General features: G+C 38.3%; 2 protein-coding genes across 2 annotated transcripts; both read left to right on the forward strand.

The window, feature by feature from the left end:
• The first annotated feature begins 2,437 nt into the window (after positions 1–2,437).
• Positions 2,438–11,358, forward strand: LOC134666513 (uncharacterized). The gene is made up of 6 exons (XM_063523701.1): positions 2,438–2,684; positions 5,096–5,222; positions 5,418–5,561; positions 8,310–9,884; positions 10,273–10,464; positions 11,154–11,358. The coding sequence occupies exons 1-6, from the start codon at positions 2,568–2,570 to the stop codon at positions 11,303–11,305; spliced, it is 2,307 nt and encodes a 768-aa protein (XP_063379771.1). The 5' UTR covers positions 2,438–2,567; the 3' UTR covers positions 11,306–11,358.
• A 5,430-nt stretch (positions 11,359–16,788) lies between these two features.
• On the forward strand, positions 16,789–22,585 carry LOC134666545 (monocarboxylate transporter 9-like). Its single transcript, XM_063523740.1, has 6 exons — positions 16,789–17,018; positions 18,916–19,186; positions 19,690–20,013; positions 20,114–20,722; positions 21,631–21,822; positions 22,315–22,585. Exons 1-6 carry the CDS (start codon positions 16,938–16,940, stop codon positions 22,464–22,466), a joined length of 1,629 nt encoding a protein of 542 aa, XP_063379810.1. The 5' UTR covers positions 16,789–16,937; the 3' UTR covers positions 22,467–22,585.
• The last annotated feature ends 178 nt before the right edge of the window (positions 22,586–22,763 follow it).

Raw genomic sequence — 22,763 nt, forward strand, 5'->3', positions numbered from 1 at the left:
TTTGTTTTATTAATTACACTTTAATAAGTTTAAACAAAACTTACATGGAATTAACATCACAATTATGCTTCGCAAAACAGTGTTGGTGTGTCAAAGAGGCTCATTGATCGATATCTACTACATAATACGGATTCATACACAAATAACTCTAATCAGAAAAATCTCAAAATATCTAAAGAACAATATAAGCAATTTTGAAATATTAGACGTTGAACATTCAAAGGATTTGCATACTTAATTACGTACTTACACAAAATTTCAACTGAATCGGAAATCGAAAAGTGGCTCAAATTCAGCTACCAAGATTGGACCCACACTAACTAAACAGGGCAAGTTAAATAAAAGTTTGGAAAAACGATATTAATTTATCCGAAGTCCGAGAATACCTCCTGATTGACATATTTCTTAACTACATTTTATTTCTGTATTGTTTAAACATGAAATTATGGCATAGCAAGCATCATTCTGTCATTTGTCCCATCATAGGAGGTACGCAGTTTTACGTGTGTAGTGTGTTGTATACCTTATCTCATGGTAAATGCAATTGATATCGCAATATTTTCGAACAAGTCAGAAGAAATACAGGATATGATGCAATCACTACAAACGACGAGCAAATGTATCGGCCTCGAAATGAATATCAATAAAACCAAAATAATGACTAACGGAAGAAGAGACAAAATATATATCGATACAGAAGAAATAGAATATGTAGAGAGCTATATATATTTAGGCAAGGAAATCTCATTCGATAAGAACAGAGGAGTTAAAGAACTGGACAGAAGAATAACAAAAACATGGAGCAAATTTTGGAGCCTAAAAGAGGTCCTAAAAAGCAATCTTCCAATAAGTCTAAAGAAAAAAGTTCTAGACACTAGTTTACTGCCGTGCTTGACCTACGGCTGTCAGACTTGGACTTACACCAAAGACATAAGACACAAGATTCAAACTTGCCAAAGAGCCCAAGAAAGAAGCATACTAAACTTAAAAAGACTAGACAGAGTGAGGAACACAAAAATAAGAGAGAGAACGAGAGTCATCGACGCATTAGAACACTGTCTGAAAATGAAATGGCAATGAGCAGGCCATATAGCGAGAATGAGCGACCAAAAATGGACCAAACGTGTGACACTTTGGAAAGGGCCACAAGGAAAAAGAAAACCTGGCAGACCAATCACAAGATGGGTCGATGACGTCACCGACACCATACCGCACAAATGGCAAGAGGTAGCGCAGGACCGCTCAGAATGGCGGAGGCTGGGGGAGGCCTTTACTCGCGAAGAGGTCCACCAATCATAGTAATTAAGTTTTTCATTTTAATATCAATAATTTTAATTAGGTATGTTAGCTATATTGTTATTTTTTAAGTTATTTGTTCATATTGTGTGGAATTAAAGGCTTTTTTATTTATTTTATTTATTAAATGCAATTAACAAAACACATTCTAGTTTTCATCAAGTATTAATTAATTAAAATTTAATAAATTAACTCACCTCTCTTAGCGAAGTTGTTAAGAATTCGTAGTGGTATTTTTTTTCAGTGACACGACAACTGACGCCAATTTCTTAAAAAACAACCAAATTTAATAAAACTTCAAACTGAAACAGCTCTAGGACTCTTATTTATGATAATATACAGCCAGTGTTTATAAACTACTTTTAGATACTTATTTTAGAGGAATTATGTTTTTTTGTCCCATTACTGGTTCCACGTCCATTATAGGGTCCACTACATATATGTTAATTTCTACAATTTCTTGTCGGTCTATAACTTTTTATGAATATTATGAATTAAATTGATTTGATATCAAGTTAGCGCATCATTTATTCCCATACTTGATCAATTTATACCCATATATCACACCGAACACTCAAACACATCGTGTTGGCCTTTAGATAATTAGATACAATTGATAACCTATTGTCAGAATTTATCAATAATGTTTTGTAAACAAAGGCGGCGGTTCAGCTGAATTACGGCAAGCGGTTTAAACCAGAACAGGACTTAAATGTAGGTAACCAGGATCCTAGTAAATTATTGAGATTAACTATTCCTATATTACAAAATAAACATTTTATTAATAGGTTTGATTAAAAAACAAATAATTATCGAAAACCTCTTAACAATATTCCACAAGATATGTTCATTGTTAAGTTTAAGAAAAAACCCATACAAAACCAAATAAAATACTTATGGTAAAATTTACGTAGGTATTATGTATTTTGGACTGAAGATATGTTAGTGGTTCTTATGGACTTTTGCAGGAAATTTTACTGTGCATACTTTATTACCTACCTTTTCAATACAGTATGCAGTTAATAAATACCTGATCATTAACATCGATTGAGATGATGTTATGCCATTCCTAATAAAACCATACATTTAGCTTCGAGTTATTAGTAAACCACTGTACGCATAAATGTATAGACGTCTGTCACAATACTCGTGCCTACATCATATGTGAGGCTAACGCAATAAAAAGTTATCAGTTTTGTCCGTAACGTATCAAAGACTGCACTGCCCCGTCCACATTTCTATACATTTAATTCGATAATAAATGTTAGTGGATGAAAAGGATGGCGAAAACAAAGGAGATGAAATCTAAAGTGAAAATGGAAGGTGAATTCATCCCCCCGGACGGCGGCTGGGGGTGGATGATTATCATTGCCGCTGGATTTTCTAACGTGAGTTTAAATAACCCTTTAAATCGTTGTTTCTTATAAAATGTGTGGTTAATAATTGGAATAGCGAAGTGCAGTTTTAATTGCAGTATAACTGCAATTTCTGTGAAGGCTAAATCACAATACCAAGTTAAAGTGCTTGCAGAGGTTTCATTCGTTCGACATTTAGCTGAGCGTACAATACAAAACATCAGCGTTGAAACAATTAATAAGTTTTAACATTGATGTTTTCCTTCTTGGTGACGATTACAATCCAAAAAGGTACTTAAAAAGTTTTTTTATGCGTCACAAGCGTGTGGCCCGCCTGATGTTAAGCAGCCACCGAAGCCTATGGGCGCTTTCAACTCTAGTATGAGTTACGTTAAATTCTTAAAAGATTGTATTTAGGTTGGGAATAAAATTGATCAGTTTGCCGAGCAGTCTCCTACTATAAAAAAAGTAATATTTTTAGTTTACTGAGATTTGTTTGACTTAGTATTCAATTGTAGATTTTTTTTTATTAAATTACAATCGTAAAGGCGTGCACGTGCTAGACACTTTATTAGGTTTAAAACTTGGCACTTTATAAGCAACAATAGATTGAGGTAGGTAACTAAACTAGGTACCTAACTATTGCACATACCTACCTATTAAATACCTACCTGCCTTCTTATGACTACTTAGAGACTAGAACTTTATTCGGTATGACTCATAAACTCATAGGAAAATATTACTTACGAGTAGGTTCACTTGCACCATTCCTCTAACCCGGGGTTAAGTTGTTTAACCGTCAACCCAGTGTCGAATTGTACTGGTAACCATGGTAACTCCAGGTTTAATCGGTTAACCCCGGGTTAGTGGAATGGTGCAAGTTGGCCTTAATGTCTATAACGAGACCGTGCATTATTAGTAGGTACCAGACCAATAATAAGGTACTGTATTAGATGAATGCTTGTTGTTTCAAGAATACGTTTAGGTACTCGACTCTTGGAACCTTTTTTATTAGGCTTTATCCGGTTCGTAAGATCGAGTTATGTTTTCATAAAAAGATACCTAATACTCAAATACATGTAGGCATGTTATGACAAAACTGCTCATTATAACGAATAATAAACTGACGTGTTCTGTTTTTATTTTTATGTAGGTAACAAGTATGTTATTTTTGTATTTGGGGTTTCATGTAAGTAGGTATCTAAAAATATAATTAAACTTAACCTAACTAACTTAAAAAATGGACAATCACCAAACCAGTCAGCATTCCTCCAGGCGCAAAGGTGCCCATTGCGCTCGGCACGTAGAACGCCACGTTGGACAGCAAAGGGACAATCACGGCACCATGAACGACCCAGAGCGAGGATCATGACCAATTGACCATTCTCCCGTAAGGGTTTCTTTATCATTTTTAGCCGACTTCTTAGCCTATTCAATATTCTACGAGGGGAGGTTCTCAATTCGGTTCTGTTTATGTTTTTTTTTTGTTTTTAATCAACTTCAAAATTCCTAAAGCAGGAGGTTGTTCATTCGGTTTCATGCTTTTTTTAAAGTTAGTTCCCTCTGAACTCCGTCATTTCTCAACCAATTTTGGAAAATTCAATCAATCAATTTAATTTAATTTGCTATAAGTAAGCACAGTCGCATGCATGCAAATATACAGTTCATTTCACTTATATGTAATAATTTCATATCGTCACAGTCCCTTAGATTTTTTATTGTAAGTAGGTATATATATATGTATATACTTAATTACACATTGGTTCCTTTCTTGTCAAAATTCAGTTCTGATAATGGATTCCATGAGGAATTGAGGAAACTTCTTAACTCTTGTATGCAATGTTTTTTTGTTTTAATCTAAAAAACCAAGCATAAGGATACACATTATTGTAACTTCACGATTCGTTTAAGCGGCAATGTTGCCGCTGAGATTTTTGCCGCGTACGTAGCGCAGGCTCTACCTTTTCATTCCAGTTTTTCAGGTTTAAGAGGTTGCTAAAGATTTAGGTAAAGAGCCATTACGTTATTTTCTAGCTCTATAACCAGAAGGTAAATCAGCTTTGTTCAATTTATTTGGTCTCTAGTAAAAACTATTCACGACGTCAAGTTTAACCTCCAAAATATCTGACCTTCACTTGTTTACTTAGTAACTTCAGTTGTTTAAGTACCATATTCTAACTAAAACTAATTTTGATCAAACAGAAACATCTGCGATAGGCGTTACCACAAATTTTTATATTAAAGAAAAAATGCAAAAATTATAAAACTTGTTTTTATCGCCTTCCATTTTTTTTAAATTTATTTCTTAACATAACACATAAAGCATAAATTTAAAAAATCATGACAACGAACAAAGCCCCCTCAGGCCTAACTGCCGCTGTAAGTAATTTTTTTTAAAAGTTTATTAAGTACACATTTTAAAGCTATGAAGTATTACGTTCCAGCTGTCCGCCCTGCCGATGCTCCAGCAGTTCGGGCTGCTGTTCCGCGACAGGTTTTCCAGCCTTGGCATCACCAGCTCGGAGACCACCACCATCATAAACATGAACTCGGCGCTGACCTCTTGCGTCGGTGCGTGACGCGCCTCGTGGTCACTACCATGGCACATTGAGTATTCCATTTTTTATAACCTGCGCTAAATATTTACTTTTTAAAGCTTTTTAAACATTTTTGTTTTAAATATTTTTCTCGTTGTCAGTCAATGAAATTCCCATCAGTTAACATTTCTATTGCCGACATTCAACTAACTTTTTTTTAATTTCACAGGTTTAGCCAACGGGCCAGTGTTTAAAACATTCACATACCGCCAAGTGTCGCTGACTGGAGCGTGCGTGGTCTTCATTTCATTAATTCTGTGCACTTTTTCGTACAACTTCGTCACCTACCTCGTATCGTTTTCTATACTCTATGGTAAGTGAATATTTTAAATAATACTACATTAAATCATTTATTTTGTTTTGGGTTGACGCGAGATGGCCTTTGATTAAGCTGCCGACGCTCAATGATGTTGGCTCTATCTGTCGCTTTATTTAACAGATAAAACTTGTCATGTTGTTTACATATTTAAACAGATCTTCGTCTGTATGCCATGCCATACCGAGGCTGAACTCTTAAGCTTAACGATAATGGTTGTTTATTTTGCCTTGGGGTACTTAGTTAATGAACAAACACGTCATTCTTTCGGGCTTTGATACAACCAATTGGTTAGGGAGGCGAATAGGGGAATTTTCTGCAATACTCGAGCGTGGCAGTTTAAGATATGAGAGATACCTTAGACCTAATAGAACAACCTTGTAAAGTATTTAGCTCTATATGTAGTGACGCGCGCCTAGGATAGACGATCAGATTAGTAAAAAAAAATGGATAGTCTGAAATACTCGAGCGCGTCAGATTAAGATATTGGGGGTTGATTTTAGTGTTCAAAGACTAAATTTAACTAATCTGACGATAAGTCCTTGACGCCGCCGAGTTATAGGGTCGCGAACTTGTAAAAAAAAAACGTTAATCCGGCATTCTCGAGCGCGATTTTTTATTTTTTTATTTTGGAGAATATAATCTAAAACTTACTAAAAATACAAAATCTGCCGGTTTCCGCATGACCGGAAGTGTGGAGGAGCCATTTCGTCTTCCTAAGAACGCGTTGCGGCATATAAGTCGCGAACGATACATTTTACAAAAAAAAAAGTTTAAATAAACAAAAAAGGTAATTTTATTTTACACAAAAAAGGTCTCTTTACATTTTTGTCCAAAGTTAAAACTTTTTGACTTGAAGCATCATAAAATCGGTCAGATTAAGAGAACCCACCAACATTTTTGTCAGATTAAAAAAATATGCTTTCAGGATACCGAGATAAACCTCCCCTATGAAAATCTGACGCGCTCGAGTATTTCAAAAAAACTTTATTTTTTTGCATTTTCAAAAATTCATCGTAACTTATCGTCACGCCGAAATCGTCAGTTTTTTTAAAGGAAGCTTCCTTGGGGCCTACTTAACACCCCTTCCGAAAATCTGACGCGCTCGAGTAATTTTTTTTTTTTGCATTTTTGACTACTTTATATGCCTACCCCCACCACGCAAACCGGCAGATTAGTATACCGTTGTTATCAGAGGCACTCGGGGCATACGTAGTATGAATATCTGACGCGCTCGAGAATGCCCAAGTAACTGTTTTTTTTAACATTTTTGAAAAACCGTACACGCCAAACCCACCGCTAAAATGGTTTTTGCCATACGAGCTTTTCTTTTCGAAATTATTTTATCTTTCGATTTTGATAGGTCTCGACGGCGCCGTTGAATTACGCCATTTAGCTACCTCGCCTCCCTAACTAAATTAAACCAATGCCGAGAGTAACTTTATTTGCAAGTTTCCTGGCAACGACGGGGTATGAAACTAGACTAAGTAAATTTACTTATTTGGGAATAAAATCATGCGTACAACATATTCCAGTCTCCTAATTGCTGGATAAGTTGGAGCTTATGTTGGAATTCAGTAGGGGTTGCTGGAGATATGCTTTACAACTTCATTTTGCTAGTACTCACAAACCTACTTAAGTACAAATTTAGTACGAATTGTGTACTAAATCCTCAAATAGTAAAAAATGCCAAAACTCAATATGGGGATGCGGGAGAGCATGACGTGAACAAACGCTAATGTGACAAATTTGAATGGGATTAAGAAAAATAATCCATTTTTAAGTACCAATAATCACTATAATCTGCAATAGTACCAGTACCAATTATATGTAGGTATATGGTACAATCATCATTCATGTGTGTGGGGATTAAACAACTGCCAATAACAATCCCAATTCCAATAATATCAATACATTGTGACCACGCCTCGCAAGCGTCATCACTCATCATTTCATAAGTCGTAAGAAATTTATCTGATAACCACTAGTTCGTCGTGCAATCATTTAATAGAAGGGTGATTACAGTTATACGCATAAGTATACGATACTTATATCTTATATAGATAAATACATACTTATAGATAGATATTACATAGAAAATACCTTATGGAAAACACACATGACTCCAGAACAAATATCTGTGTTCAACACATGCACAAATAAAAGCCCTTACCGGGATTCGAACCTGGGACCATCGGCTTCAAAGGCACGGTCACTATGGGTATACCCACTAGGCCAGACCGGTTGTCAGAAAGAATTATTTCCAATTTTTGCAGAGTCTAACGGAATATATTTCAACATGATATTTTTTTTAAATTAATAGAATGGGGAATGATCATTTTTTTACAAACAAGATACATGCAGTGGTATTAGTAAAATAAGTTAATAAATAGATAACTAATTAATAGAATTGAGATATTTGGGATCTAGGCCTATTGTGGTATTGATATAAATGCGATACAAGAAATTACTCACTGCACGTTTATAATGATCACCTAAACAGTCAGACGAAAGTCAAGTGTACAGGTTTTATCCATGTGATGTTTACCCACAGTGTTTAATACCTATCAGACATGATGAGTGGGTGACTGTATTTTAATTATAAAAAAACATGAAGGTCATTAAGTACCATGGTATGTATGTATGGTTAAAATTTGATTAGTCATCGATAATTTTCGTCCATGTGTCTAAAATTAGATCAAATATGAAGTTAGAATGCGCCTAACATTAATTTTACAATTTCAGGTGCTGGATACGGAATTAGCAGCTCAGCTAATGCACTTGCTTTAAACACTTACTGGAAGAATAGAAGACGTCTAGCGACCGGCCTCTCATGGACTACCACAGGTCTCGGCCCTATGTTATGGCCACACATTATCACCGGTCTGATCTATCTCTTTGGCGAACATGGATGCATTTTCCTTATAAGTGGGTTTTCCTTACATGCCATCGCTTGCGCATTGCTACTTCAACCGGTGGAATGGCACTGCAAATCTACTAATCGAGAAAATGGCGATGAAGAAAAATTACTGGGCTCAGAGCAATCTGACAAAAAGGATAAAGAAAGTGGTTATTTCAGCAATATGTCAAAATTTAAGAATTTTAGTGCTTTTTCCAGTCAGTATATTTATAATGAGGATGATCCAGTTAATCCAGGATATGAAATCACAGACCCAGGAGTGCCCATGATGTTGCGTGCCAACGACGGTTACTTCAGTCAATCACGACAATCGAGAAGCAGGCTGTCGTCAAGGGATGCCTCAGCTAAAACTTCCCGTATGAATTCAAAAAAACCTTCAATGTCAAATCTAACTGAAAATCGTTCTCGCAAATCTTCTACGTTATACCTCAACGAATCTAAAAAAAACTCCGCAGCAAATCTGGGCACACTAGCCAATGAGCGTGAAAATTATAAATCTAAGCTATACCTTAATGAATCTAAGAAAAACTCGGCTGTGAATTTAGGAGCCATGGCTCAAGACAGAGACAATTTTAAACCAAAAAGAAAAACTTCGATCACACAAACTCAGATTCCAGAATCGGAAATAGAAGACTGCCCGACACTTAAAGCTCCCCAAGATCTCAAAGCTGATGAAAAGGTAGCTGTTGAAAATATAGACCCAGAAAAAGCTAAAGTTATTGCAGATAAGGCTGAAAAACACTTAGCTGGCAGTAAGAGTCTAAAATCATTCAAAATGGAGGGTCAGTACGGTGAGACATATAACAAAAATAATCATAGCAACATATCGCTTAAAAATCAAGACGATGTTGATGAACGAAAATATTTAAGAGACAATGCCAGCAATCAATCATACCGTACTAGATATAGACGGAAATCGAACAATTTTAATTACGAAAGTGAAGTATTAAAACAAGCTTCTTTGAAATTAGAGCAGTATTTAAAAGAGAACGAAGAACCTGATAAGTTCAAATTGTTAATTAATGGCCAGTTAGAGGATGATGTGTTTGAAGAAAACACAGAAAACAAGGATGTTGAAGATGATGAAGAAGAACAGCTCACGTTTTGTCAAAAAGTGGCAATATTCTTCGATTTAGATTTGCTGAGAGACTTCACTTTCATTAACTTGATGCTCGGAATCACCTTAGCTAACTTTAATGAGCTCAATTTTTCTATCCTAACGCCATTTCTGCTAGGCGATTACGGTATGAGTAAATCAGAAGTGGCTTTTTTTATGTCGTTGCTAGCGGGAGTGGACATTTGCGTCAGATTCTGCATCCCTTTCGTAGCTGGCAAAATAGGATGGGACAACAATTCGTTTTTCCTCTTTGGTGTCTTATCAATGGCAATGGGTAGAGTGGGTAAGTCGGTTTATTCCAAAATTTTGTTTAATTTGCTAATCCTATATTATTATTATTTGGAGTGTGCTAGGATGAATAATCTAGATGTGTACGCAAAAAGCAAGAAAGACAATAATTACTTGGAAAAGTATTGTAGTAATTAAGAGTAACGGTTTATTAGAAACTACCAGGTTTCGTTAATATCCACCGCTGTACACTGTCTGCATTCTGAAACCAAATCAGTCCCAGTAACTGACGGCCCGATTCGAACTTTTAGAAACTGACGTTTCTGTTGACACTGACATATCTAATCCATATCGTATCTAGACTAGACGTAATATTTGACTTATCTAAAACTTCGAATCGGGCCGTGAGTCTCCGAGACTCTAAGTATGACCTTCTGTTACAGTTCTCGCCCACTACCAGACGTACTCCGTAGTGCTCCTGGTGGCGGTGATGATCGGCTTCGGCAAGGGTCTGCGCACGGTGTTCATGGCGCTGGTGATCCCCACCCACGTGCCGCTGCACAAGCTGCCCGGGGCTACCGGCATCCAGCTGCTCACGGCCGGCATCGTGTACTTGGTGTTGGGACCTGTTGTTGGTACGGTTATTAGCACATCACTTACCAGACGAACTCCGTAGTGCTCCTGGTGGTGGTCATGATCGGCTTCAGCAAGGGTCTGCGGACGATGTTCATGGCGCTGGTGATCCCCACCCACGTGCCGCTGCACAAGCTGCCCGGGGCTACCGGCATCCAGCTGCTCACGGCCGGCATCGTGTCTTTGGTGTTGGGACCTGTTGTTGGTACGGTTATTAGCACACTTACCTATAGGCCCCGTGCATGAACTATAGGGGCAGCATAGGAGCCGTCAGATTTTTGGCGTGAGGCGTAAATGTGTCGTTTATGATTCTGATGTAGCCCACAAGATGGCAGAACCTACTATACACAAGGAAACGTAACGACGAGAACGGTAGATGGTAGCACTAGCTTTGGCAATGTACATGTGCACATATGTTTCCAATTCAGGCCACAAGATGGCAGACTCTCCAACGCGCTCGGTTCCTATACAGAGTATATTTTAGATATTTGTATGAAAAAAAAATCAAATTAAAGATCTGCATGATTTTTTATAAGTTTTTTTTTATCGATTGAGGAGTACTTGTACCATTTGCCGGTAGTGTAGGAACTGCAAAAGTGCATATATGAATGGAATTCATCCACAAAGTAGTGCATTCACTATAATACAATTTGATATCACGGTTACACAGATGAAATACTTTTATTTTCAGGTTGGATAAAAGACAATGCCTCTACAGCTGTCACATTACATAGTTTAAACATATTTACGTGGCTCACAGCTCTCTCGTGGGGCCTTGAAAAATACATCAGATCAAAGCAACAGCCCGTAACCGTAACCAAAGAAGACATTATTAAAACATAATTACGTAATAAATTAATAATAAATAGGATACACATTTCATACTAATTCTATTATTTAATAATTGAATAAAATAATTGTAGATAAGGAAAGACAAGTTTTATTCACCTGTCCCTGTAAAGTAACATCAACATTACCTATGGAGAACATAATAGTATTTTGTACAACAGGTACATAATAAAGAAGTCCTTAAAATTCAAGGGCCGAAGTTACAAAACGAGACAAAGTCGAGTTTTGTAAAGACAGGCCCTCTCTTCTCAACCAAACGTCACATTTGACACTGGCAGGTCGGTTATAAGCCTTGTTCGAATACGGCCGTACGTAACTTAAGTTTCCATAATGTTTGCATCACGACAGAATCGGTGTCACATACAATATTTATATGTTTTTGTCTTATTACTGACTACATTAAAAAGTAACGGCTCGATCCAAACGATGCTCATATAGTGGCATAGCGATACGATACCGAACTGTCAGTGTCAACAAAAGTATCATACGAATCGCTCCATTGTTTACTTGTGTTCCTTGACGTTTTTTTGTTGAGGAAACGTCTCTTGACACTGACAGATCGTGAGATCGGTATCGTATAGCTGTGTCATCTTATAATGGCTCCTCTACACGATGGACCAACGCCGGCCAATACAAGGGACGCATTTATGCGTTAGAGGGAGCAAGTGATATTGCTATCTCATTCTACCGCATGGCTGCGTCCCTTGGAGGGGTCGGCGTTGGCCCATCATGTAGAGGGGCCATAAGCATTATTCTATAGTCAGACCGTAAAAAGTCTGCAGCGATTTTGATAGCCCACGCAGTGCAAGTGTCATTTTAAACGTCAAACTTCTATGAAATTATGTCGTACAAATAACACTTACACTGCGTGGGCTATCAAATCCGCTGCAGACTTTTATTGGTGCGACTATAATTGGGGCGTAAGTATGTATATATATATATGTATGTAATACATTAATGTAGAGTATAACGGAAGTACTATTGTGCTGTGTAACAATCAGCTGAACCAATAAATATTTATTTTCTACCTGAAAACATATGGCTTGTTGAAAGTGATTTTGTCGAAGTCAGTGACACGCCACCTTTGTACTACGATTACGGTGTATAAGACCGCTCGTTGAGTAAACCGGCACTCTTAATCAATGAAGTCGATTAGTCGCCGCCGCAGGCGCAGTGCTAGGGGTCATCCGAGTGCGCACGCACACGCATTTCACACTACCTACGCGTGTGTCATTGTAAAACAGTGATACCTCGTCTATCAGTGAGAGTGAAGTGTGCTTTTGTTTCTAAATAGTGTTTGTTAGTGTAGTGTAAGTTTGTGTAGGCTTAAGTTTCGAAAGTTTCTTAAGTAGGTATGTTGGAAAGTTTCAGGAAAATATTGTAGACTTTGATCTGAAAATTAGTTTGAAGGAAAATGATTCCGTTTTTACTTGTCACTTTTAACCTACAATCAGATTAATATTTATTTAAATTTAAGTAGATACCTATTTTAAAAAATTCCCATGATGCGCATTGCATTATATCAATAATTATTAAAATTTTCTAAGCGTTATATTGTGTATAATGATAACATTATTTCCAACAGTTGTGTAAAAACCGATAACATATCATTACTTACGCTACGTCTTACGTAGGCGAACAACGCGCGAACGCGGCGCGGCGCGGCGCGGCGAAATCAATCCTTTGATGCCCATAGAAGTGTCCTACGTAAGCGATCTCGTTGCGAACGCGGTGCGGCGCGATTTGCAAGCGAATGTCAGGCGGCGCGGCGCGGCGCGGCGCGGCGGCGGCCGCTTTCGCCGCGCCGCGCCGCGCCGCGTTCGCGCGTTGTTCGCCTACGTAAGACGTAGCGTTAAATGTTCAAAGTGCTATTAGGCAACATAGCAGCGCCTATGCAGTAGAGAGTAGCCAAGTGGCATCAAAATACGAGTAATATGAACGTTTCTTAGCAGGCGTGTTTTTTAACAAACTTAAATAAATTAAATTTAGACCAAGAAAAGTCTGCAGCGATTTTTATAGCCCACTGAATCCAAATGTTATTTTAAACGTCAAACTTATATGAAATTATGACGTAAAAAATAACACTTGCACTGCGTGGACTATCAACATCGCTGCAGACTTTTCTTGGTTTAACTCTAACTATTAAGGCACGTTACACTTCATTAGTAGGTAATACTGCTGGCCGAATTATTGAAAAAAGCGCTGGTGGCCTAGCGGTAAGAGTGTGCGACTTTCAATCCGGAGGTCGCGGGTTCAAACCCCGGCTTGTACCAATGAGTTTTTCGGAACTTATGTACGAAATATCATTTGATATTTACCAGTTGCCTTTCGGTGAAGGAAAACATCGTGAGGAAACCGGATTAATCCCAATAAGGCCTAGTTTCCCTCTGGGTTGGAAGGTCAGATGGCAGTCGATTTCGTAAAAACTAGTGCCTACGTGAAATCATGGGATTAGTTGTCAAGCGGACCCCAGGCTCCCATGAGCCATGGCAAAATGCTGGGATAACGCGAGGAAGAAGACTGCTGGCTGAATTATAATGCTTAAAGTTTTTGACAGTTCGTGACATAGCAACCCTTGTGTTATGTTATTGTATTACCGCTTACCGCCATTTAACGAAACTACTAATACTACCGTACAGAAAAGAGACTTCCTACAAAACCGAAGATTGACAGCAATTTAGCGACGAATCATGCTAGTCGCTGTCATTAATTTTACGTAAGAATTTGTCATTAATCCGCAATTAAGTAATTACAAGATAATTCGAACGTGACTACTTTATCATAATCACAAAAATTATCAATACGTAAGTCTCTTTAAACGGATCCGTTTTTTAAGGGGTAAAATATTATAGGCACAGAAGACTCACTCTCTGACAAAACGCGTCTGTTACGATCAGCACAGATATGGCCGCTATAGGTGGCGACAGCGCCACGCGCGGCTTATGGCTTTCCCCAAAATTGGGGTGGAACGGATGTACTTTTAGCTACCTGTAGCAAAGCGACGAAATCGCGGAGTGAGGCACGCCTGATATAGGTAGGTATAGGTAGGTTATTATACATCAACTTTTTACCAGGGCACTTTCATCAGGAAATGATGAGGAACAGTACCCACAGTAGTAGGTTACATAAAAAAATATGTTAGATCTCTATCTTCGCGTTAAAATCGCGTTTTTTTAGTCGAAGATTGCTGACAAAAAATAAACAAAAAAATAAAAAATATCTTGTCTGATTTTAGTAAGAGTAGGGGCATTAAATTGCTCGTTGTTTATGGAGTTAGAAAAACATATTACTGATCACGACTCAAATGTCACCCTGTATATTGAGCGCAACGTTTCGATTATTACCTAAATATTTGTTTACAGTTATCATAAAGTACGCTGAAGGACTCGCTGCAACCTGATTTGTTATCAGTAGAACACGATACTCTACTAGTATGTACATAGATAATTGTACCAATATTCTATTGTATCTAGTAATTTATCATTCAATGAACTCTGAAGGGGAGCAGTTACTTAAATATATAGTTTTGTGACATCAATGCAACGAAACTGTGCTAAACGAAGAAATTTTCCAACCATTGCCCTTTAAACAGTAGGTAGGGGCAGGCGTTGGCTCACTCCGCGATTTCGTCGCTTTGCTACATGTAGCTAAAAGTACATCCGTTCCACACAAATTTTGGTGGCTAGCCATAAGCCGCGCGTGGCGCTGTCGCCACCTTACCTAGCGGACATATCTGTCCTGATCGTAACTGACGCGCTTTGTTAGAGAGTGAGTCTTCTGTACCAAGTACTATTATTTATTCTGTGGTAGGGGGCTGGGTACGAGTACATAACTCTATGGCTTAAAACGCACTGCAATTAATTTCTTGCGGTTTCAGTTTAATTTAGGCGATTTTATTCTTGCAAGTCATGCAAGTGCGTGAGCTTATGGAGCATGCTTGCGGCATGCCGTACGTTACACTCTTTGCAGTCCTGAAACCGCAAGAATTTAATCGCAGTGTGTTCTGAGCCTAAGATTGTACTAAGCACATATTTTTACAAACATAATCTGCCTTCTGCGCTTCCCCAAAATCTTTCCAAATTCTAACTCTGAGGGGAATATGGGCCCTGTTACAATTCCGTGGGAATATGGCCATTATAATATAATATGTTACCTATTGCTTTTATAATGTGGCAAGGAATTGATTATGAGATTAGAATAATCGCTAGTCGTGGGTTAGACCCCAGACAGGTAGACTTATCAATATAACAACTAAATTGTGCTCTTAAAATCTTTTTAGAACTGCCGTAAAATAAAATAATTGTATCAGTAAAGAGTGGTTTCAGCTTAAATCAGTAAAATAAGGTCCATTTCTTTTGGCTTATATCGGCTATCTGGGAATTTGTCAATGTGCGTCTTGGATTATGAGAGCCACAGAGTTGGACATAAAAACTTATTAATTACGATTTGCGAAATTCGCCGTAGGTAGGCCCGAAAATATATTGATCAGATAAAACCTACCAAGTAGGTAATTAAGATTAAGACATATTCACGTCTGAATAATCAGTTAGTAAGCCTGTTATCTGAAACACGTAATATACGTGTGTATCAAATTCAAATCAGGGTTAAAGTTGTATTAACGCTTAGGTCTCTATATGAAGGCAACCACTTTCAATGTTTGTCTGTACCAAAAAGGTTTTTTTTAAGACATATACTTAGCCAGTAATAGAAATATAGCAAATCTCACTCTTAAAAAGTGTAACAAAAATAGTGGAAATACGAGTATATTGTTGATATATTCGGTATCATGTTCAATTTATAAAAAACAGAAGAAACAATTTTTTGGCGCGCTTAGATTTTGGCCTTTGAACGGAGGGCAGATTTAGACGACCGAAATAATGTTTTTGCGTTTCTATTACATTTTCCTTAACTGAACAGGGCACGGAATATCAAACGGATCCCCACTATTTTTGATACACGCAGACTAAATTGACATTTGCTTTTTAAGCTACGCGCATAAAAAAATGCATAATTGCGCTCCAATATTTTAATTTATAGAAATTACTTTTGCATCTTTGATTTATGATTTCTTTTATTCCTTATATACCTATCTCTATATTCTCTCAATACATTGCCGTGTAATTAATTACCTAATTTAAATAAGCTACTTATTTGTGACGTTCCGCGGCAAAAGGTACCTTATGGCGGCTGGCGCTTAAGTCGCGTAGCGCCGCAATGATATTGGAGCGGCGTTAATAATAGCGTAAGCGCCAACCGCCATAAGGTACCTTTACCCGTGGGACGTCACAAATAAGTAGCTTATTTAAATTAGGTACCTAGATATTATCACAGCTATGAGTAAATACACAATACCTCGTACATGATAACAGGGACTGAAAAGTCAGCCCGATAACGAGAGTCTACTGGCATCATGTCATTTAATAACACCAACGTCGAAAGCAGAGTCGCTACATCAGTGTAATAACAATGCACTGAGATAGTGCTATAATATCGACTAGTCAATAAGGACTAGTGCAATGAGAACGTTTTGTAATATATAAGTGTTTTAAATTTAATTTGGGAAGAACATTAAGTGAATAAAGTGAATTGTGAGGAGATGTGATAGTGGGAACAAAGTTACATTACAATGTCTAGACCCAAAGTGACCAAAGTGCCGCCTGACGGAGGATACGGCTGGGTCGTCACATTTGCTTACGCTTTAAACAATGTAAGTATTTGTACTTTTGTTATTGAATTAACAGGCTAATTAGAACGTACACTGACATCAGAATGATTACTAAATGTTATCATTTAGCTATCGTGCATTTCGATCGTACTTGTCCGTACATACATTGGCTTGAGCGAGACGCACTATAACAAAATGGCATCATTTAGAATTTTAGATTATCATTCTGATGTCTAAGTAAATACGTTCGTATTGGCCTGTAAGAATAGGTAGCTAAGTTTCACAATGATTATTTTTTTACTTGTTACCGGCTTTTGTTTTTTAAGCAAATATCGAGAATATTAAGTAACCTACTTAATAAACATAATCAAAATACATAGATATATGTAAAGTTCTTTAGGAACCTAAAATTAACGATATGTGTCAAATCTATCATTAGATTAAATCTAACCAAAAACAATTTATTATAATACATGGTGTGTCTGACTATGGGGCCTTAAATCTAGGGCTTGATTTTACTCGCTAAACTGAGCTACTTTTACTATGGGACCAACCGTCAAATCGGGGAAAAATGTTTGGCTTTTCCCTCGGAGTAATTAACAATGGAGCCGCCATTAACAGGCATTCCCCTCTGTCGAAAATAGGCGGCCAATGGTCAACCATATGTATGGACTGACGTTTATCTGACATGACGTACCTATACATTTGATGTGCCCCTCCCCCGCAAAAAACGGCAGACTATTTTGTACCGAAAATTTTAGACATGGCGTCTCCGTTGTTAATTACTCCGAGGGCTTTTCCATAGAAAACGTCGACATCTGATCAGCCAAAATGTATGAAAAAGTAAAAAAAAAAATCGGGATATCGGGGGAAGGGGGGGGATTTTTTTTGCCATAGTAAAAGTAGCTCATTGCCAGTTTAGCGAGTAGAATCGAGCCCTGGATTTTAAGCCCTATGGTCAGGCACACACTGTATACACTGGGCCTCACGAGGTCATTGACACCATATCAGTTTGCATGTAGATGGATACATTATCGCATTAATGTATCCATGTACATGCAATATTAACAATTATTGCTAAACTCACTCACGCTACGTCTTACGTAGGCGAACAACGCGCGAACGCGGCGCGGCGCGGCGCGGCGAAAGCGGCCGCCGCCGCGCCGCGCCGCGCCGCGCCGCCTGATGCTACGTCTTACGTAGGCGAACAACGCGCGAACGCGGCGCGGCGCGGCGCGGCGAAAGCGGCCGCCGCCGCGCCGCGCCGCGCCGCGCCGCCTGAGATTCGCGTGCAAATCGATTGATTTCGCCGCGCCGCGCCGCGCCGCGTTCGCGCGTTGTTCGCCTACGTAAGACGTAGCGTCATAGATAACTATGTCACAAATTCGGCTCTATACAGTAGAGTAGAAAATTTGTCATAAAACTTGTAATTGTGTGTAAGTAACTGTTTAATCACTGTAAGGGCCACTTACGCCAGCCAAGGTTAGCCACTAACCCGGGGTCAACCGTTAACCCAGTGTCAAATTGTGACGTTCCACGGTAAAAGGTACCTTATGGCGGCTAGCACTTATGTCGCATAGCACCGTAATATTATTGGAGCGGCGTTAATAATAGCATAAGCGCCAAACGCCATAAGGTAACTTTAGCCTTGGGACGTCACGATTGTACCGGTAACCATGGTAACTCCAGGTTTAACCGGTTAACCCTGGGTTAGTGGGCTAACCCTGGATGGTGCAAGTGGTGCTTGTAACATTAAAGTAAAAACATAAGACTATCAGCCGTATTCGAACAATGAGATACTTCAAATACTAGATATTGAAACGATATGGATCGAATATGTCAGTATCGAACAAGTGTCAAGATTCACGTATCTCATTGTTCGAATACTGCTGTATGTTATTATATTCAAGCTAGTCATCTAACCGGTTTTTTGTCCTAGGTCGTGGTACTGCCGCTCATAGCCGGTTTCGGCTTAGTGTTCCAAGAAGCGTTTCACGACGTGGGCTTGTCAGCTACACACGGCACCCTGATCATCACCTTGAACCATGGGTTCGGGATGCTGTTGTCCTTCTTCGGAGGGCCGGTGCTGCGCCGCTTCGGGTACAGGAAGGTGGCCATCACGGGAGCCATATTCATCTCAGCGGGGCTAATGCTCACGGCCGTTGCGACCAGTTTCTGGCTCTTCCTGTTTTCTTATAGCATTTTAAATTGTGAGTTTTTTGTACTTGTTTGTGACAGTGATTGTCAGTGCACAGTCTTTATTTACATACAGGTTGATTTTGTTGTCTGACCACACTGACCATAGTGACCACTCTCTGACAGGTGACTGTTCCGTGGAAAACATGGACATACTCGTATCATCATCATCAACTCTTTTGCGTCGTCCCGGCTGTTTGTCATGGCTTGGGAGAGACTAGTTGTTAGAAAACATACAATTCTCAAATATGTTGGAAGCGCCGATTTTTTTCCGTTTGGAGTGGACCGAATAGTAGAAGTTGTTTAGTATAATTTACACACGTGTCCGACCATACACCTCTTAGAGTTTGATCAGACATAACAAAGTCACCCTGTATATTTATTTAACCATAATAATTGATTTCTTTTATCTAGTATAATGTTTACCTATTATACCAACAATAAAATACCAATCATACAAGGCGAAATAAAAAGTATTAATTTAAACGTTAAAATTATTTATTTCAATGTGTTTCAGCAATGGGAGTAGCATCAGTCATGGCGGCCTTCTCCCTAGCCATTAACTCATATTTTAAAGAGAAAAGAAGCAGAGCTGTTGGTGTTGGAATGTCCATCACAGGGCTCGGAGCCATCTACATGCCTCTACTCATGAGCGCTCTCATATATGCCTACGGATGGAGGTACGCTGTGCTCACTCTGGGAGCAATTTGCCTTCACTCTTTGGTAGGAGCTTGCTTACTTAGACCAGTAAAATGGTACATGGTAACACCTCCCCAGGAAATGGTGCCGCTGAAAAAAGATGAACAAGTAGAACTTATTAATGAAGGACTTCCACATAATGGTAAGAAAACACTGTACAATCTATTTACATAGATTGTTTGTATTAAATATCATTTATCAATACAAGAGTTTTCTCAAGTTGGCTTTTTAAATCATTTCAGGCACTGTACCATCGCTACCACAACTTGAAGAGTTGAAAGAAAATGGATCGGTGTCTGTCAAAAGCCTGTCAATGAGATCACTATCCAACGGTTTAAGTTTAGAAACCAGAAACGCCATTTCACATCCCGATGTGCATAAAAAGTCTCAAGAACCAACATCGGTTTTAGAGTATAAATGGTGGGAATCTCAAGAAATCAATTTGGGTAGTTCGATAAATATATTTCGTGAGAGCGAGCTTCACAAAAAGCCTGTACCAGAAAAGGAGGCTTTCATAGAAAAAACACCAGAAATTGAATCAAACAAAACGCTTGTTCAAAAATTTGTTGACTTTTTCGATCTGACTTTATTGAGAGATCCAATATTCTTGAACATAATGTTTGGATTATCAATGGCTGGTTGTGTAGAGACAAATTTTTCCTTATTATTTCCAATAATACTTAAAGATATGTTAAGATTTGAGACTTCGCAAATAGCAAACTTAATGGCTGTGATCGGATTTTCCGATACTTTGTTTCGACTAGTGTCTCCGTTTATAGGAGAGTGGTGCAATAAGTCGCCCAGAGTCATGTACATGGTCAGCTTAGCTATGGTCATCTTTATTCGGTCAAGTAAGTACAAACTTATTGAGTACTTAATTATCTGAATTCTTGTGCAAAAGTTTCAGTGTCCTAGCTGGACCCGTAGCTAACATGCCAATCGCTTACGCTCCGTAGCGATCGAAACGCAACTGTCACTGTCGCACTAATATGGAAGAGTGATAGAGAGACACAAAGCGTTTCGTTGTCGTAGCGATAGCGATTGTCACCTTGGCTCGGCTGATTTCCCATTGCAGGTCCCTATTTGAGTTGAGAAAGTGACAGAAGGTGGAGTGACCTAACACTAATAAACTAGAGTCTGTGCGGAAAGAGAAGAGTCGTGGAATGTATCCCAATACACTTCACGACTCTTCTCTTTCCGAACTACTCCCTGAAGACCCATCAGACTTTGTTTCTATAATCAACATCTTCATCAATAACATGGCTGATACGTTTTATAAATAAGAACTATTAGTCTTTTGTAAATACTATTTAGCTGTCGTTACTAGAATTCAGGCTACGTACACAATAACACGTCATGTATAATGTATAATGATATAATGATACCTAATGGAAGCGGGATTTTCATGCCGGTAGTAAGATCAACAGGAAAATGCAAGATGAAAGTATACAATCACATTATATATTTCGTTCATTTAATATATTTCATATTGTATTTTTTGCCAATAGTACTCTATGTAGCTATGAGTGTACTTAAAATCATAATAGGTACCTCAATTCTCCTAGCGACACTTACTATCTCTGTATCTCTGCTCGTACGCAATGCGGAAAGAGAAGAGTCGTAGAATATATAGGTACCATAACATTCCACGACTATTATCTTCCCGCACAGACTTAATTAGAAATTTATTAGGGTGGTTTCGTTCGTAACAGACAAGCGAAAGCACGCTATAATACTTAAATTAAACTTCTATTTTCAGTAATGTTGTTTACAACTTCGTTCATCGGAATGATATTCGTAGCCCTAGCAATGGGGATAACGAAAGGGGTGCGGACGGTCTACATGAATGTTGTGATACCGAACTACGTGCCCTTAGAACGACTGCCTTTCGCCTCTGGAATTCAGATGTTCTTCAATGGTATCATTATCATCACGCTAGGTACCGTACTAGGTAAGTACTTAATCATTCATTTAAGCATTTATTTTTCATCACACTAGCTCGTGATGATGGCTGATGGGGTCGAAAAGTGCTCGAGTGGAGACCACGGACTAGCAAACGCAACGTAGGACGTCCACCCACAATATGGACAGACGACCTTGTTAAGGTCGCCGGAAGACGCTGGATGTGGGTCGCTTCCAACCGGCACGTATGGAGGTCCAAGGGGGAGGCCTATGTTCGGCAGTGGACGTCTTATGGCTGAGATGATGATGATGATGATGACACTAGCTCGTAAAGGCTCTCTTTGTTTTTCAAAAACTTATGAGAAAGTTGCATTTTGTTCACAAGAGTGCTAAAGTAATTTTATGCCAATTTTGAGTTGTTTCCCCATGGCGGCTGGTGGAATTTGCAGAACATTGGGCATATAATTATAGTTATATATTTAACAAACACTCAAAATTATAATATCGGCTAGGTACCTATTTATGTTTTCATATGTTTCAGGAAAAGTCCGCGAGCTATCCGGAAACTACAGAATACCTATCGTTATCTTGAACTGTGTCACAATGGTCACTGTAATCATGTGGGGTGCCGAGTTTCTCTACTTCAAGTTCAAGAACAAATCCAATGAAGAGGTAAAAGAAACCACCAGTTGAACGCTGAAAATGAATCGTTAGGAATTATTATTTTAATGAACCTTTTCTGCCCTAAGGCAGGCAGTCATTGTAAACTTTTTCTTTAATTAATAAGACAGAACCTATGAATTTATTTTTTATTACGCATTTATTATTTACAGATATATATTTTTTCAGTCATAGAAAATATTTACAAACTCATAAACTATAGTTAAATATAATACTAGGGAACATGAATTATCTAGTTAATAAAACAGGTTTATAGGCGACTGAAACCGTACATAATGGGAAAATGAACAAATTTTAGTAAACATTACA

The sequence above is a fragment of the Cydia fagiglandana genome, chromosome 8 (assembly GCF_963556715.1).
Source record: "Cydia fagiglandana chromosome 8, ilCydFagi1.1, whole genome shotgun sequence".
Classification (NCBI taxonomy): domain Eukaryota; kingdom Metazoa; phylum Arthropoda; class Insecta; order Lepidoptera; family Tortricidae; genus Cydia; species Cydia fagiglandana.

Coding starts and splice junctions, on each gene's coding strand:
- LOC134666513 (XM_063523701.1), top strand. CDS start 2,568: ATGAAAAGGATGGCGAAAACAAAGGAGATGAAATCTAAAGTGAAAATG. Junction 5,223..5,417: donor GGCGCTGACCTCTTGCGTCG/GTGCGTGACGCG, acceptor TTAATTTCACAG/GTTTAGCCAACGGGCCAGTG. Junction 9,885..10,272: donor AATGGCAATGGGTAGAGTGG/GTAAGTCGGTTT, acceptor CTTCTGTTACAG/TTCTCGCCCACTACCAGACG.
- LOC134666545 (XM_063523740.1), top strand. CDS start 16,938: ATGTCTAGACCCAAAGTGACCAAAGTGCCGCCTGACGGAGGATACGGC. Junction 17,019..18,915: donor TTGCTTACGCTTTAAACAAT/GTAAGTATTTGT, acceptor TTTTTGTCCTAG/GTCGTGGTACTGCCGCTCAT. Junction 20,014..20,113: donor TGAAGGACTTCCACATAATG/GTAAGAAAACAC, acceptor AAATCATTTCAG/GCACTGTACCATCGCTACCA.